Below are 13,130 nucleotides of genomic sequence, written 5' to 3'. Positions count from 1 at the left end.
AGCACATGAGCCTCCTAGTTGCTCACGAGACTAGTCCATACGATTGTGTTGACAGTGGAAATTCACCGAAGCACCTGCAGTGAGCAGTTCTGGCCCCTCCCTCAGCAGCCCTGGGAGGGGAGGGCCAGGGAGGCCTGGCCGACCCGTGGCCAGACTTGAGGAGCCTGGTGGAGTTCATCCATCCGTCCATCCATCCATTCATCCACACAGTCACTGAATAAATAGTTATTGAGCACCTGCTGTGCAGGGCACTGGGATCAAAGACTACACAGGAGGGTAAAAGGTTCCCCCAGCATCCCCTGCTTGCAAGCGGTTCAGGAGCCCAGCGTCAGGCACAGGGGCAGAGACCAGTACACACATTTCTTGATATTTCCCAAAGCCCATTGGCCAAGTACATATCAGGCTCTGGAGATGCTTCGTGAAGCCCAGTTGCCTGGGAGCACAAGCTCCATCCCAGCTCTTGTAGAATCCACTGAGGGAGCTGCCGCTCTGGGGTCCCTGCCCCCCTCCCTGCCCAGCGTCCAGGCTCCCGGGGTGTGAGGCACCTGCAGGCATCTCGGTGACACGTGACAAACGCCCTCGACAGCACGCACGACAACGGGAAGAAGGCCGGGCTGCACAAGGAGAACCTGCTGCTCCGAGGCTGCACCGTCAGGAACACGGAGGCCGTGGTCGGCATCGTCATCTATGCAGGTAGCTTGGCCTGTCGCGCCTGGCCTGGGGCGGCGCTGGCGGCCAGTGTCCTCTGTGCCCTTGAGCATCCCTCCTATTTTTTTCTGATTATGGGAGTAGCATAGATCCATTGTAGAGAATCTGGGAAGCGAAGAAAAGAGAAAGAAGCACAATATCTAATCCTATCTTGACCCGAAGTGTTTCCTCTTAGCATGTCAGCCTGTTACGATCCATGTATCTCCGTGGTTGCTGCCCCTTTCAGATGATTTCACGCCCTGCTCTCTTGACTGAGCCTGTCCCATACATACCGGGGGACGGCAGCATCCGACTGTGTATCCGCTGATGCTGGCGCTGACTGCAGCCCCCCTCCCCCCACAGGACACGAGACCAAGGCGCTGCTGAACAACAGCGGCCCTCGCTACAAACGCAGCCAGCTGGAGAGGCAGATGAACTGCGACGTGCTCTGGTGTGTCCTCCTCCTCATTTGTATGTCTCTCTTTTCATCGGTTGGTAAGTCTCCTCGGCGGGCAGCCTCCAAACGAGCTGGTTGGGCTGCCCACTACTCAGGCTTGTGCCCTGAAGTTCAGGGGCACATCTGTGACCATGGGGCCCATGGATGCTTGCATCGGCCGGGGCCACGTGGATGCCAGGATGAGTGGGCACGGCGCCGGGTTACTTCTCCCATTAGAAGCCCTGATGGAAGAACTATGCAGCAGTAGTAATGAGTCCAGGACAAAGTGTCCCAGACGGTGATGAACTAGGAGTAGGAGAGCAGAGAAGCATGAATGTGACTAAATGGAAATCCCAGGAAAAGAGGAGAAAGATGACTTGGGACATGAAAAGGGGCAGTTTGTTGGCATGCGGGCCCTCTAGCCCTGCTGGCCTCCAGGCCTTGCACCTCCCAGGGGAGAATGTTACATGAATGTCAGGTCAGTGACCGTCGCTGTGTCCAGGCGGTGGGTTTAGCACGGTCTCGGGTTGAGCGGTGGCAGACGCAGGCATCGGGACATGTGAGGCCTGCGGGAGCAGCAAAGGAGACAGTGCCCCGCCATTGGCTCCTTGGAGTCAGGCGCATGTGATTGTGCGTCTCCAGGAAGGGATAGTAATGGGCAGTATCCAGAGCCTGCTGACGAGACTGGGATTTCGTGACACACACGCTGGGAATCCCTCTCTGGACGCTTCCCACTGGCAGCTGCATCCGGTTGCCACATCGTGACCAGTGGTGCCGCCGCTGCCAACAGAGGGAAAGGCCGGTGTGAGAGTCCCCGTCCCAAGCCTCCCAGCCGTCCTGCTCGGGTGCCAACAGCACCGCGCGCTTTGCTTTCTTAGGTGACAAGCAGGCTCCTAAGGCCCAATGTCCCTGCGTCCAGTGTAGTCGTCAAGGTTTGCTTTCATGGGCGCTTAGCAGTGTTTTTATGTTTCATTGGATAAATGCTGTTTCTCTCTGAACGTCACTGCAGGACATGGATTGTGGACTCAGCGGTATCAAGAGAAGAAAGCATTGTTCGAAGTCCCCGAATCTGACGGCAGCTCTTTGTCCCCGGTCACAGCTGCAGTTTACTCGTTTTTGACAATGATTATAGTTCTGCAGGTAACAATACTGAGCACACGCAATACTCACTTTGCTTTTCTGGCAAGAACTGGTCCTCGTGCTCCACTAAGACTTGCCAATAAACTGCACGGGGACTAACGACCACAAACGTACCTTCCTCATGTGTTGCGTTTCACTTTGACACCCAGTTTATCTAGAGGGTGTTGTTTTGGTCAGTTTTCAAGTTCAAATTCTCCTTTGCTGTTCTTAAGATACTTCGACTTTCAGGGGTTGGTTTTTGCTCATTTTACATTCCATTACTTCTTTAAAACTCTAAATTTTATTTTGGAATAATTTTTTTTTTTATCCTCACTCGAGGACATTTTTTCCATTTTTTGTTCAGATAGAGTAGGAGGGAGAGAGAGGAAGAGAGAAAGAGCGAGAAACATCAATGTGAAAGGGGCACATCGAGTGGCTGCCACCCGCACGACCAACCAGGGCCGGGGACAAACTGCAACCGAGGTACATGCCCTTAGCGGGAACCGAACCCGGGTCTCTCTGGACCGCGGGCCGACACTCTAACCGCTGAGCCAAATTGGCCAGGGCTGGAATAATTATTTTTAATTATTATATAATTATTTTAATAATTACACCATAGTACATGGTCAGAACTAAGAAACCAACTCCGGTTTTTTGCCCTGAACTAAACTCCAGACCTCATCCAAATTCCACTAGTTTTCCCAGTAATGTGTCTTTTCTGTTTCGGGGCTCAATTCAGGATATCACCTTGTATTTAGCAGCATTGTTTATCATTATTATTATTATTATTACAGTTATAGTTATTCTTACTAATTCACATGCCTCCTCAGTGACTCCCAGTCACTAACTGAGAATCTGTGCCCAGGTGGAGGGGGACAGTGAGTATCACTGCCAGGCTCCTTGGGAACACACACTGACCACAGGACATTTGCTTAGCCTTTGTCTTCCATCACATGTGCTTACTACACTGGGAAACATCCTTATTTAACTTTCCAAATTAGCAAGAGTCTGTTTGGTACTCATTATGGTTATTTACCTCCTAATTGTTCTCATAAAAGGTTTGATGGAAAAAACCTTTTATGTTATGGTGACTATATGAGGTTTTGAATTATTCAAGGAATTTTTTATAAATTATTTTCCCTATAACATTTATTCTTTAAATATGTTTTTATTTATTTATTTTTATAGAGAGAGGAAGGGAGAGTTAGAAACATCAATGTGAGAGAGAAATATCGATCAGCTGCCTCCTGCATGCCCCCTACTGGGGATCGAGCCCACAACCCAGGCATGTGCCCTGACCAAGAATCGAACCAGGACCTCTCAGTCCATGGGACGATGCTCAATCCACTGAGCCACACTGGCCAGGCTCCCTATAACATTTTATTGAGCCCTGGCCAGTTTGGCTCAGCGGTTAGAGCGTCGGCCTGCGGTCCGGAGAGACCCGGGTTCGGTTCCCGCTAAGGGCACGTACCTCGGTTGCAGTTTGTCCCCGGCCCTGGTTGGTCGTGCGGGTGGCAGCCACTCGATGTGTCCCTTCACGTCGATGTTTCTCTCTCTCTCTCCCTTCCTCTCTCTCCCTCCCACTCTATCTGTACAAAAAAATGGAAAAATATCCTTGGGAGAGGATAAAAAAAAAAATTAAAAAAAAAAAAAAAAAATTTTATTGAGATGTAACTGATGTATAAGATTATATTAATTTCAGGTGTGCAACATAATGATTTGATACTTATATATATTTTTAAATGATCACCACAATAAGTTTAGCTAATATTCATCACTTCACATAGTTATAATTTTATGTGTGTTTTGAGAACTTTCAGGATTTACTCTCTTAGCAAATTTCAAATATATGGTGCAGTATTATTAACTATAGTCACCAGGCTGTACATGACATCCCCAGGACTTATTTTCCTTATAAGTGGGAGTTTGTACCTTTTGACTCCCTTCACCCATTTTGGCCCCTACCTCCTGCCTTGACAACCACCAGTCTGTTCTGTTCTGTGAGTTGGTTTTTGTTTAGATGCCACAGATAGGTGAGATCTTATTTCTGCAGGTAACAGTACTTGTCTTTCTCTACTTGTCTCGTTTCACTTATTTCATTTTAGAACTTCAGATTATGTCTGAGCCTTGAGTTAGTGCTATAGTATGCGTTACATCGACATACTTAAGTTACTAGGAGAACCTGTTCATCTGAGTAATATTCTGAGCCCACATGCATCAGTTCAGTACTGTGACTTCACAAATGAAAAACCTGAAACATTGATTTCGTGGAGGTGGCTCTTAAATTGTCAAAGCGTAACTGGATGTTTTTCTTGGAGCTTGCTTTTCTTTGCTCTGTACTGTGCATCTCAGAAACCCTCCTTCAACACAAACCGGCCTCTGAAAAGCCTGTGGGGTGTGTCTGTGGGTTGGGCAGCCGGGAGCCCAGGGACAGCCTGGGGACTGAGTGCCGCTGTGGTATGAGATGACTTTGCTTACGAGGACTCTGATTGTGCCATGTCTTTTTTTTCTCTTTTTCTCTTTCCTTTCCTAGCCTTTCTCAAGCACAACTTAGTAATTCGAAAATGCTTGCTTCTATCCGAGCCATGGTTCATACTCCAGGTATCATAGTGGATGTTTGCTCCCCTGTGGCACCACCTAGTTTAAACTCTTTGCCAAAATCCCAGTCCTTTTCCAATAGTGACTCTAAACCAACCTATTTAAGCTCTTAAAGGTACAGTATAGTTGCTACTTACTTGTGGTTGTCGTCATTTAAATAGCTTAGACTGATTCCACACCTCTCTGCTCCCTCAGGGTCATGCGTCTGTGCGCTGGTGTCTTGCAGGTGCTGATCCCAATTTCGCTCTATGTTTCCATTGAGATTGTTAAAGTTTGCCAAGTGTACTTCATCAACCAGGACATGGACTTGTACGACGAAGAGACAGACTCACAGCTGCAGTGCCGAGCTCTGAACATCACGGAGGACTTGGGGCAGGTCCAATACATCTTCTCAGATAAAACTGGCACTTTAACCGAGAATAAGATGGTTTTCCGGAGATGCACCGTGTCTGGCGTGGAATATTCCCATGATGCGAACGGTGAGTCTGCGGGTGGGGGCCCCACTGTGGGCTGGGCCAGACACACACACACACACACACACACACCTTTCAGGGGTTGCTGGGTTTTTTTTAAATTTTTTCTTTATTGGGTTTTAGAGAGGAAAGGAGAGGGAGGGAGAGATGGAAACATTGATGAGAAAGAACATCGATTAGCCGCCTCCTGCACACCCCCCACTAGGGACTGGACCCACATCCTGGGCATGTGCCCTGACGGGGAGTGGAGGGGGGATTGAACCGGTGACCTCCTGGTGCATGGGTCACGGCTCAGCCACTGAGCCACACGGGCCAGGCAGGGGTTCCTGATTTTTGAGGGAGCCTGAAATGAAGCTGAGCACTGTTGATGGAGAAGGCATTTCTGCATTGTTGACACTGCAGGGCACTCTTGAGGAACTGGTGCCTGGTGTCTTAGCCACAGGCCAAGAGATGTGCACAGGGGACTTCCCCTTCGTTCCTCTGTTCTCATCTCTGAAGAAACGCTGAGTGCAAGGCCTGGCGGGTAGGACAGACCGACGCCTGGGGCATCCCCGCAGCCACGCGTCCCTTCTCGCGCCTCTCACTAGCGCCACCTGGTGTTAGGATGCACACACTGAGGCCCAGCGCTGGGCTGCCCTTGAAGTTCTCAGCACAGTGACTGCTTGTTCTGAATGAGTAACCGCTCATGGGCGGTCTCCTTGCTGCTCATGCATGATGCCAGAGCTGCACTAACTGGGCACGGCCAGGAAAATGTGTCCAGAGCCATCCCTGAGCAAGGAGCAGCAGCGCGGACGCTCCAGAGTCGCTGAGCGCCACGTGGCTGCAGGGCTGGTGCTCGCAGCGCCCCCTAAGGGCCGGAACTAGCATAACAGTCCGGTCTTCCCGCGGAGCTTTGCAGGCTGGGCCCAAACCTGGTGAGGGGGGTCCAGGCCGTGCAACCCCGGGAGGACTGGGAGCCGCCTGGCGGCACCTCACTCGGTCCATTCAGGGTGAGTGCAGATAGTGCCCACCTGGGCCTGAGCAGGGAGCCCCTACCTTGCCGGTGGGAGAAAACCATCAACACAGCCTTGAGGACCATCATCTTTGTGTGACTGCAAGGCTCAGTGTGATCTGTCATGACGGCCCCGAGGAGCCAGGTGGCCCCATGACCCCCAGGGGGGGGCGCATGACCCCCGTTACTCTGTGGGCCAGGCTTCCCCAACCACCTGTCCCCCAGACCGCACTCACATCTAGGCTTCACCAGAACAGAGCCCATCTCCGCCCCCACCCAGCCTGGCCCTGCGTCCTGTGACCTTAGCAAGCTCTGGAAGTTCTCTGAGAATCGGCATTCTCATCTGTGAAGTTGAGGGCAGGTGCCGCCACGGGAGAGCATCCTCATCCCTCAGTGCAGACCCTCCCTGGAGGCAGCCTTGCCATGCGGGAGCGGGTGCGGGGCTCTGCAGACGCACTTCCTCTGCCCAGCCTCCCCACGCCTGTCCTCCGTGTCCTCCCCACAGCGCAGCGTCTGGCCAGGCACCAGGAGGCGGACTCGGACTCGGAGGAGGCGGTGCCCAGAGGGGGCTCGCTGTCCCCGCGTGGCAGCATCGGGAGCCCTCAGAGCATCCGGGCGCCACACAGGACCCAGAGCACCAAGGCGCACCGGCGCACGGGCAGCCGGGCGGAAGCCAAGTGGGCCAGCATGCTGTCCAAGCACACGGCCTTCAGCAGCCCCATGGTGAGTCCCGCCCGAGGACGGCCTGCAGCCCGCCAGAGCATGGTCGCCCTCCCTCCTGGCTGTCATCTCCCTGCCCATCAGAAGCCTCTATTTAATAACACGCGCTGCTGCTGGGTGGGGCTGACTCTGCTCAGTTAGCACAAGGTTTTCTGGACGACACCTCCTCCACGTGGCTGTCAACACAGCCCCTTTGCCACCACAGATCTGAGGCCGGGGACCCTGGAAACGGCCCCAGGTGATGCTGGAAATTCGGACTTTCCAGAGAAGCCAGAACGTGCTTGTGTAGGTGAAAAGGTGTATAGTAGAGGAAACAATGTAACAGGTACATAGTTCAGTGCCACATGGTTCAGGCATTCACTGAGGGCTTTGGAACATGCTGTCCACCCATAAGCGGGGCAGCTGGAGTTCTTAAAGGCCTGGGAAAGTTCAGACTACATAATACTTTGGAGAAACGGAAACTCCAATTTATACCTAAGTTTTATTGAGATGTGATTGACAGAGCAGTGTGTAAGCTTTAAGTTGGGAAATGCAGATCGCCTTCCACCTATCAGAACAGTTGTTAGAAATGCAGCTCGCCTTCCACCTATCAGAACAGCTGTTAGAAAGACAGCAGGTAACAAGAGTTAGTAGAGAAATTGGGCCTTTTACACTGTTGGTGGCATTGTGAGTTGGTTCGGCCACTATGAAAACAATAAGAAGGTTCCTCAAAAAATTAAAAATAGCCCGCCCTGTATGGCTCAGTGGTTGAGCGTGGACCCATGCACCAAGAGGTCGCCAGTTCGATTCCCAGTCAGGGCACATGCCCAGGTTGTGGGCCTGATCCCCAGTGGGGGGCACGCAGGAAGGGGCCAATCAATGTTCTCTCTCATCAGTGTTTCTCTCTCTCTCTCCCTCTCCCTTCCTCCCTCTCTAAAATCAATAAAGAAAAAATACTTTTTAAAAAAATTAAAAATTGAGCCCTGGCAAGGTGGCTCCATTGGTTGGAGCGTCGTCCCATACACCAAAAGGTTGTAGGTTTGATTCCTGGTCAGGGCACATACCTAGGTTTCAGGTTCAATCCCTGGTGAGCAACCGATCAATGTTTCTGTCTCTCTCAAATCAATAAACATATCCTCAGGTGAGGATTTAAAACAATTAAAAATAGAGCTACCCTAAGATCCAACAATCCCTCTTCTGGGTATATATCCAAAGGAAATGTATAAAATATGTTGGTGATGTAAAGTGTAAATGTGTAGAAAAAAAGCCTGGAGGAAAACATAAAGCATTTGTGTCAAAAAGTATATACAAGGTGGGCAAAAGGAAGATTACGGTTGTTCGTATGGAAAATAACCCAAGAATAAACTCTGTTTCATGTATTCACACTGTAAGATGATTTTGCTCCACCCTATTTTACCATGAGGTATTGTGATACACATGTATTAAATTTCTCCTTTTCCTCTCTGTTATTTCCAAATCTTTCTAAGATGTGTTATTTTATAATCATATATATTCTTAGATGTATTGTTTTATAATAAGAATGTGTATACCTTATATAAGAATATGCACATTTCACCCTGGCCGGTTTGGCTCAGCGGTTAGAGCATTGGCCCGTGGACCAGAGAGACCTGGGTTTGGTTCCTGCTAAGGGCATATACCTTGGTTGCAGTTTGTCCCCGGCCCCGGTTGGGGTTGTGTGGGTGGCAACCAGTCGATGTGTCTCTCTCACATCGATGTTTCTCTCTCTCTCCCTCCCTCCCTTTCTCTCTCTTGCTCTATCTGAAGATAAGTACAAACATATATATGCATTTAATTTCATCTGTAAGTTTCATATTTTTACAGATAAAATGATGCATAATTATCATTATGAAAGGGCATATGTGTATGTGTGTTTACAGCTTATAATAAAATCAAGGTGCCTTAAATAGTCAGCCATCAAGGCTCTTGGTTGGCCCCTGGGTCAGACTTGGTTTCTTCCAGGAGAAAGACATCATGCCCGACCCAAAGCTGTTTGAGAAGGTGAGTGAATGTGGCAGGTGTCTGGCCGTCGCGAGGCACCAGGATCACCCACTGGCCCACCTCTCGCCTGAGCTCTCTGACGTGTTTGACTTCTTCATCGCGCTCACCATCTGCAACACAGTGGTGGTCACGTCCCCAGATCAGCCACGACAGAAGGCAAGTCCCCCACGCCGAGCCCTCAACGCCCTGATGCCCAGGCTGCTGCAGTTGGGTGCCAGGATCAGGGCCCAGTGGGAGAGGACAGACACCCTCTGAGCCTGGACAGGAGGCAGGGACAGAAGGGTACCCCTTCCCACCCACCGAGTCTCAGGCTCCTAGCTTCATCCAGGAGAGAGATGACAGGACAGGCTGGGGTTCGAGACTCTGGGACAAGCCACCTGGACTTGAGCCCTGACTTCACCACCCAGCTCACTGAGCAGCTTGGTATTTGTTTTAAAAGATTCTTTGGAGTTTGGGAATGTGATTTGTAAATTTAAATTTTTTATGGATAGAATCCAGAGAAATGTATAAACTCGTCTTTTATTAAGTGATTTTATGGGGGTGGGGGGTTGGTGCTGTGGCAGGCGATGAGAAGCCCGCTCCTCTGAGCTTTTCTGCAAACCTGTAGGACAGGCTGAAAGCCTGCAGACACTCCTGAGCCTCAGGCGGGTGGACCTGGTAACCACATCCTGCAAGAATGCGTGTGGCCTGACGTTTGTTTAAGTGAAGAGGTCAAAGGGTGGCCTCAAGAGAGATGCTGGCTGTGGTTGCCACTTCCTTGCACGCCCCGAAATCTGGGAGTTGGGAAATACAGGACTGCCCTGTGGCAGCCTGGGTGGGCCCCAGAGACCCACTTCACCTGTCTCCTGACTGGGTGTCTTGCAGGTGAGGATGAGGTTTGAGATGAAGTCCCCGGTGAAAACCATAGAAGACTTCCTCCGGAAGTTCTCGCCCAGCCGCCTGGGGAGCAGCGTGGGCAGCCTGGCCACCAGCAAGTCCAACCACAAGTCAGCGTCCAGCTTCCTGTCGGTCCTGTCCTCGGACAGCGCCCTGTTCAAGCTGGAGGAGAAGCTGGGCCCGCCGTCCCCCGCGGTCGCCAGCAACAGCTACAGCCACGGGGAGGACGGCTGGGCCCCGGGACAGGAGCCGAAGCCCGAGCTGCGCTACGAGGCCGAGAGCCCCGACGAGGCGGCGCTGGTGTACGCCGCCCGGGCCTACCACTGCGCGCTGGTGGACCGGCTGCACGACCAGGTGTCGGTGGAGCTGCCCCACCTGGGCAGGCTCACCTTCGAGCTGCTGCACACGCTGGGCTTTGACTCCATCCGCAAGAGGATGTCGGTGGTGATCCGGCACCCACTCACCGACGAGATCTACGTCTACACCAAGGGGGCGGACTCTGTGGTCATGGACCTCCTGCTTCCCTGCTCCTCAGGTACCAATACCAGGAACATACGCCCCCAGTGGCCCCCTGTGGTCACTGCAGCACTCTTTGCAGTAGCCCGCATATGGCAGTAGCCCAAGTGCCCAGCAATAGATGAGTGGGTCAAGAGTTGGGGTACGTACATACAATGGAATATTACTAAGCCATGAAAAAGAGTGGCGTCTTGCCATTTGGGACACCATGAACGGACCTAGAGGGTTTTATGCTAAGTGAAATAAGTCAGTCGGAGACAGACAAATACCATATGATCTCACTTATATGTGGAGTCTAAAAAATAAAATCAGTGAGCAAGCAAAGAAACAGACTGTAGACAAAGATCACAGACTGACAGTTGCCAGAGAGGATGGGTTTGGAGGAGGGGTGGAAAAAAGTGAAGGGATTGAGAAGTACAGGTTGCCAGTTATAAAAAGAGTCGTGGGGATGTAAAGTACAGCACAGGGAATATTGTCCATAACATTGTAATAACTACAGGTGGTGCCATGTGGGCACTGGAAATATCCTGGGAACCACTTTGTAAAGTATAAGATTGTCTAATCCCAAACTAATACAAAATTCTGGATGTCAACTGTAATTGAAAAATAAAAAAATTTTTTAATTAAAATAAATAAATAAAGGGGGCACAGTGTAGAGGTCCCCAGATTGGCTCCAGCATCCCACTGTTTTTCTCACTTGCTTGCATTTCTACTTCTACCCCAACCTAGATGATGCCAGGGGCAGGCATCAAGAAAAAATCCGCAGCAAGACTCAGCATTACCTCAACCTGTACGCGGTGGAAGGCCTGCGGACCCTGTGCATCGCCAAGAGGGTGAGCGGGGGCCTGCCAGGGCACAGCGTCCCCAGGGCTCCGTGAGGCAGGCACTGCCCGGAGCGGGCACTCCTCCCTGAGCCTGAACTCCTCCCTGAGCGGGCACTCCCCCCTCCCAGGAGCAGGCAGTCCTCAGAGGGGGCACTGCCCTGAGCCGCAGGTGTCCCACGCAGGTGCTGAGCCAGGAGGAGTACGCCTGCTGGGCACAGAGCCACCTGGAGGCAGAGTCCTCCGTGGACAGACGGGAGGAGCTCCTCTTCCAGTCAGCCACCCGCCTGGAGACGAACCTGCACCTTCTGGGTGAGCTTCGTGGACGGCGTTCTTGGCAGAGATGATCCTGGATGGGGAGGTGACGTGGCTGCAGGTGGTGGCGCCTCTGCAGGTGCTGGGCTTGCTTACGGAACCACTGCTGGAGGCTGGCTCGGCCCCAGGGGCACCGCCTTGATGGAAGGTTCTCTCCATGGCCCAGCCCGGGGTTCCTCAGGAGCCCCACCGTGCACTCCACCGGGACGGCCGGCTTGCCTCCCCTTAAACCCTGCTTCCCCACCAGCAACAGAAGCCACACTTGTGCCTCCGACCAGGTGCCACGGGGATTGAAGACCGCCTGCAGGACGGGGTTCCCGAAACCATCGCCAAGCTGCGGCAGGCAGGCCTGCAGATCTGGGTTCTCACGGGCGACAAGCAGGAAACAGCCATTAACATCGCTTACGCCTGCAAACTGCTAGACCAGGACGAGGACGTCCTCACCCTCAACGCGGAGTCCCAGGTACATGCATTTCGGGGACACCCTCGCACTCAGGGCCCCCACGCTGCGAGATGGTGCCAGGGGCCTGCTCTGCCTGGCAGCTGCTGGGACGAGCCGCTGCCCTGGGCCTGGACCTGTGTTCTGTCTGGCACTGCCTGGGAGCACGTGACCTTTCTGGGGTTTCTTAGCTTCAATGGAACGCACATCTGGGATTTCTTTTTTTTAATCCTCACCCAATGTTTTTACTGATTTGAGAGAGAGAGGGAGAAAGAATGAAACATCAGTGTAAGAGAAAAACATTGATCGGTTGCCTCCTGTCCACACCCTGACTGGGGATCAAAATGGAAACCTTTGGTGCACAGGACGATGCTCCAACCACTGAACCACCCGGCCAGGGCTGGGCTTTATTCATGCAAAGTTCAGCCTGCTGTTTCCTGACAAACTGTCCACGTCAGCAGTGTCAGGGAATTTTTCCCTGAGGTCACGAGGGCGGACGAGGGCAGCAGGTCCCTTCAGCACCAGCATCCTCGGGTCGGCATGGGCTGCCTCAAGGATGTCCCGGTGGGCACAGAGGCTCCTGGACCGATTTAAACACCTGAGTGTAGGGAGTTTCTGCGACTCCAAGGCCCTCGCCGCACCTGGTAACACTCTGCACCCTGGTCTGTGACTGGTCACCGGGATGTGTCTGTTTCCGGCTGCCGGCCTTTCGCCCAAGGCCAGCAACTGTGTCTCCTCTGTCTTTTTTTCCCTCCTGTCTCACTCACTTTTCTAACCATAAAAGGTCCCCAGTAAGTGTGTGGGGGGCACAACTCGATTTCCATGGCACATTGCAGGAAACGGGTTGCTAAGCGGGCTTCCTGTCCACGGAGGACCAGGGGCCACTTTCGTCCCTACAGCCTTCGGGCTCCCTCAGTCCACCCGGCCAGCAGTGGAGCCCAAGACGGCCAGGCCTGGAGGGACGACTCCCGCTGCAGCCTCTGCACCGTCAAAACCCTGGACCAGCTCATTCTCTTCCGTGTGAAAAGTCATCCTCTTAACTAACCCAGTTTTAAGAGGGAACCTGGGCAGAGCCTGCAGCCTGGTGCCCAGGAGATGATGGAGCCGGATGTGTGTGGGGTGACCTGGTCTGTGGGGCGGC

The 13,130-nt window shown here is 52.4% G+C and overlaps 1 protein-coding gene across 1 annotated transcript in view; it reads left to right on the top strand.

Annotated features, from left to right (window-relative positions):
* Nucleotides 1-13,130, top strand: part of ATP10A (ATPase phospholipid transporting 10A (putative)) — a 52,621-nt gene that overhangs the window by 28,203 nt on the left and 11,288 nt on the right. The window contains exons 5-14 of the mRNA XM_036278028.1: nucleotides 587-693; nucleotides 1,051-1,182; nucleotides 2,133-2,263; nucleotides 5,067-5,319; nucleotides 6,810-7,027; nucleotides 8,984-9,178; nucleotides 9,887-10,433; nucleotides 11,144-11,247; nucleotides 11,421-11,547; nucleotides 11,829-12,013. Of these exons, the coding sequence (XP_036133921.1) occupies nucleotides 587-693; nucleotides 1,051-1,182; nucleotides 2,133-2,263; nucleotides 5,067-5,319; nucleotides 6,810-7,027; nucleotides 8,984-9,178; nucleotides 9,887-10,433; nucleotides 11,144-11,247; nucleotides 11,421-11,547; nucleotides 11,829-12,013 (1,999 nt within the window). The remainder of the gene's footprint in view (nucleotides 1-586; nucleotides 694-1,050; nucleotides 1,183-2,132; nucleotides 2,264-5,066; nucleotides 5,320-6,809; nucleotides 7,028-8,983; nucleotides 9,179-9,886; nucleotides 10,434-11,143; nucleotides 11,248-11,420; nucleotides 11,548-11,828; nucleotides 12,014-13,130) is intronic.

Source organism: Molossus molossus, unplaced genomic scaffold (assembly GCF_014108415.1).
Source record: "Molossus molossus isolate mMolMol1 unplaced genomic scaffold, mMolMol1.p scaffold_m16_p_24, whole genome shotgun sequence".
NCBI lineage: Eukaryota > Metazoa > Chordata > Mammalia > Chiroptera > Molossidae > Molossus > Molossus molossus.
The sequence above is the reverse complement of the archived record's forward strand: the minus strand, read 5'-3'. Positions and strand labels throughout refer to the sequence as shown.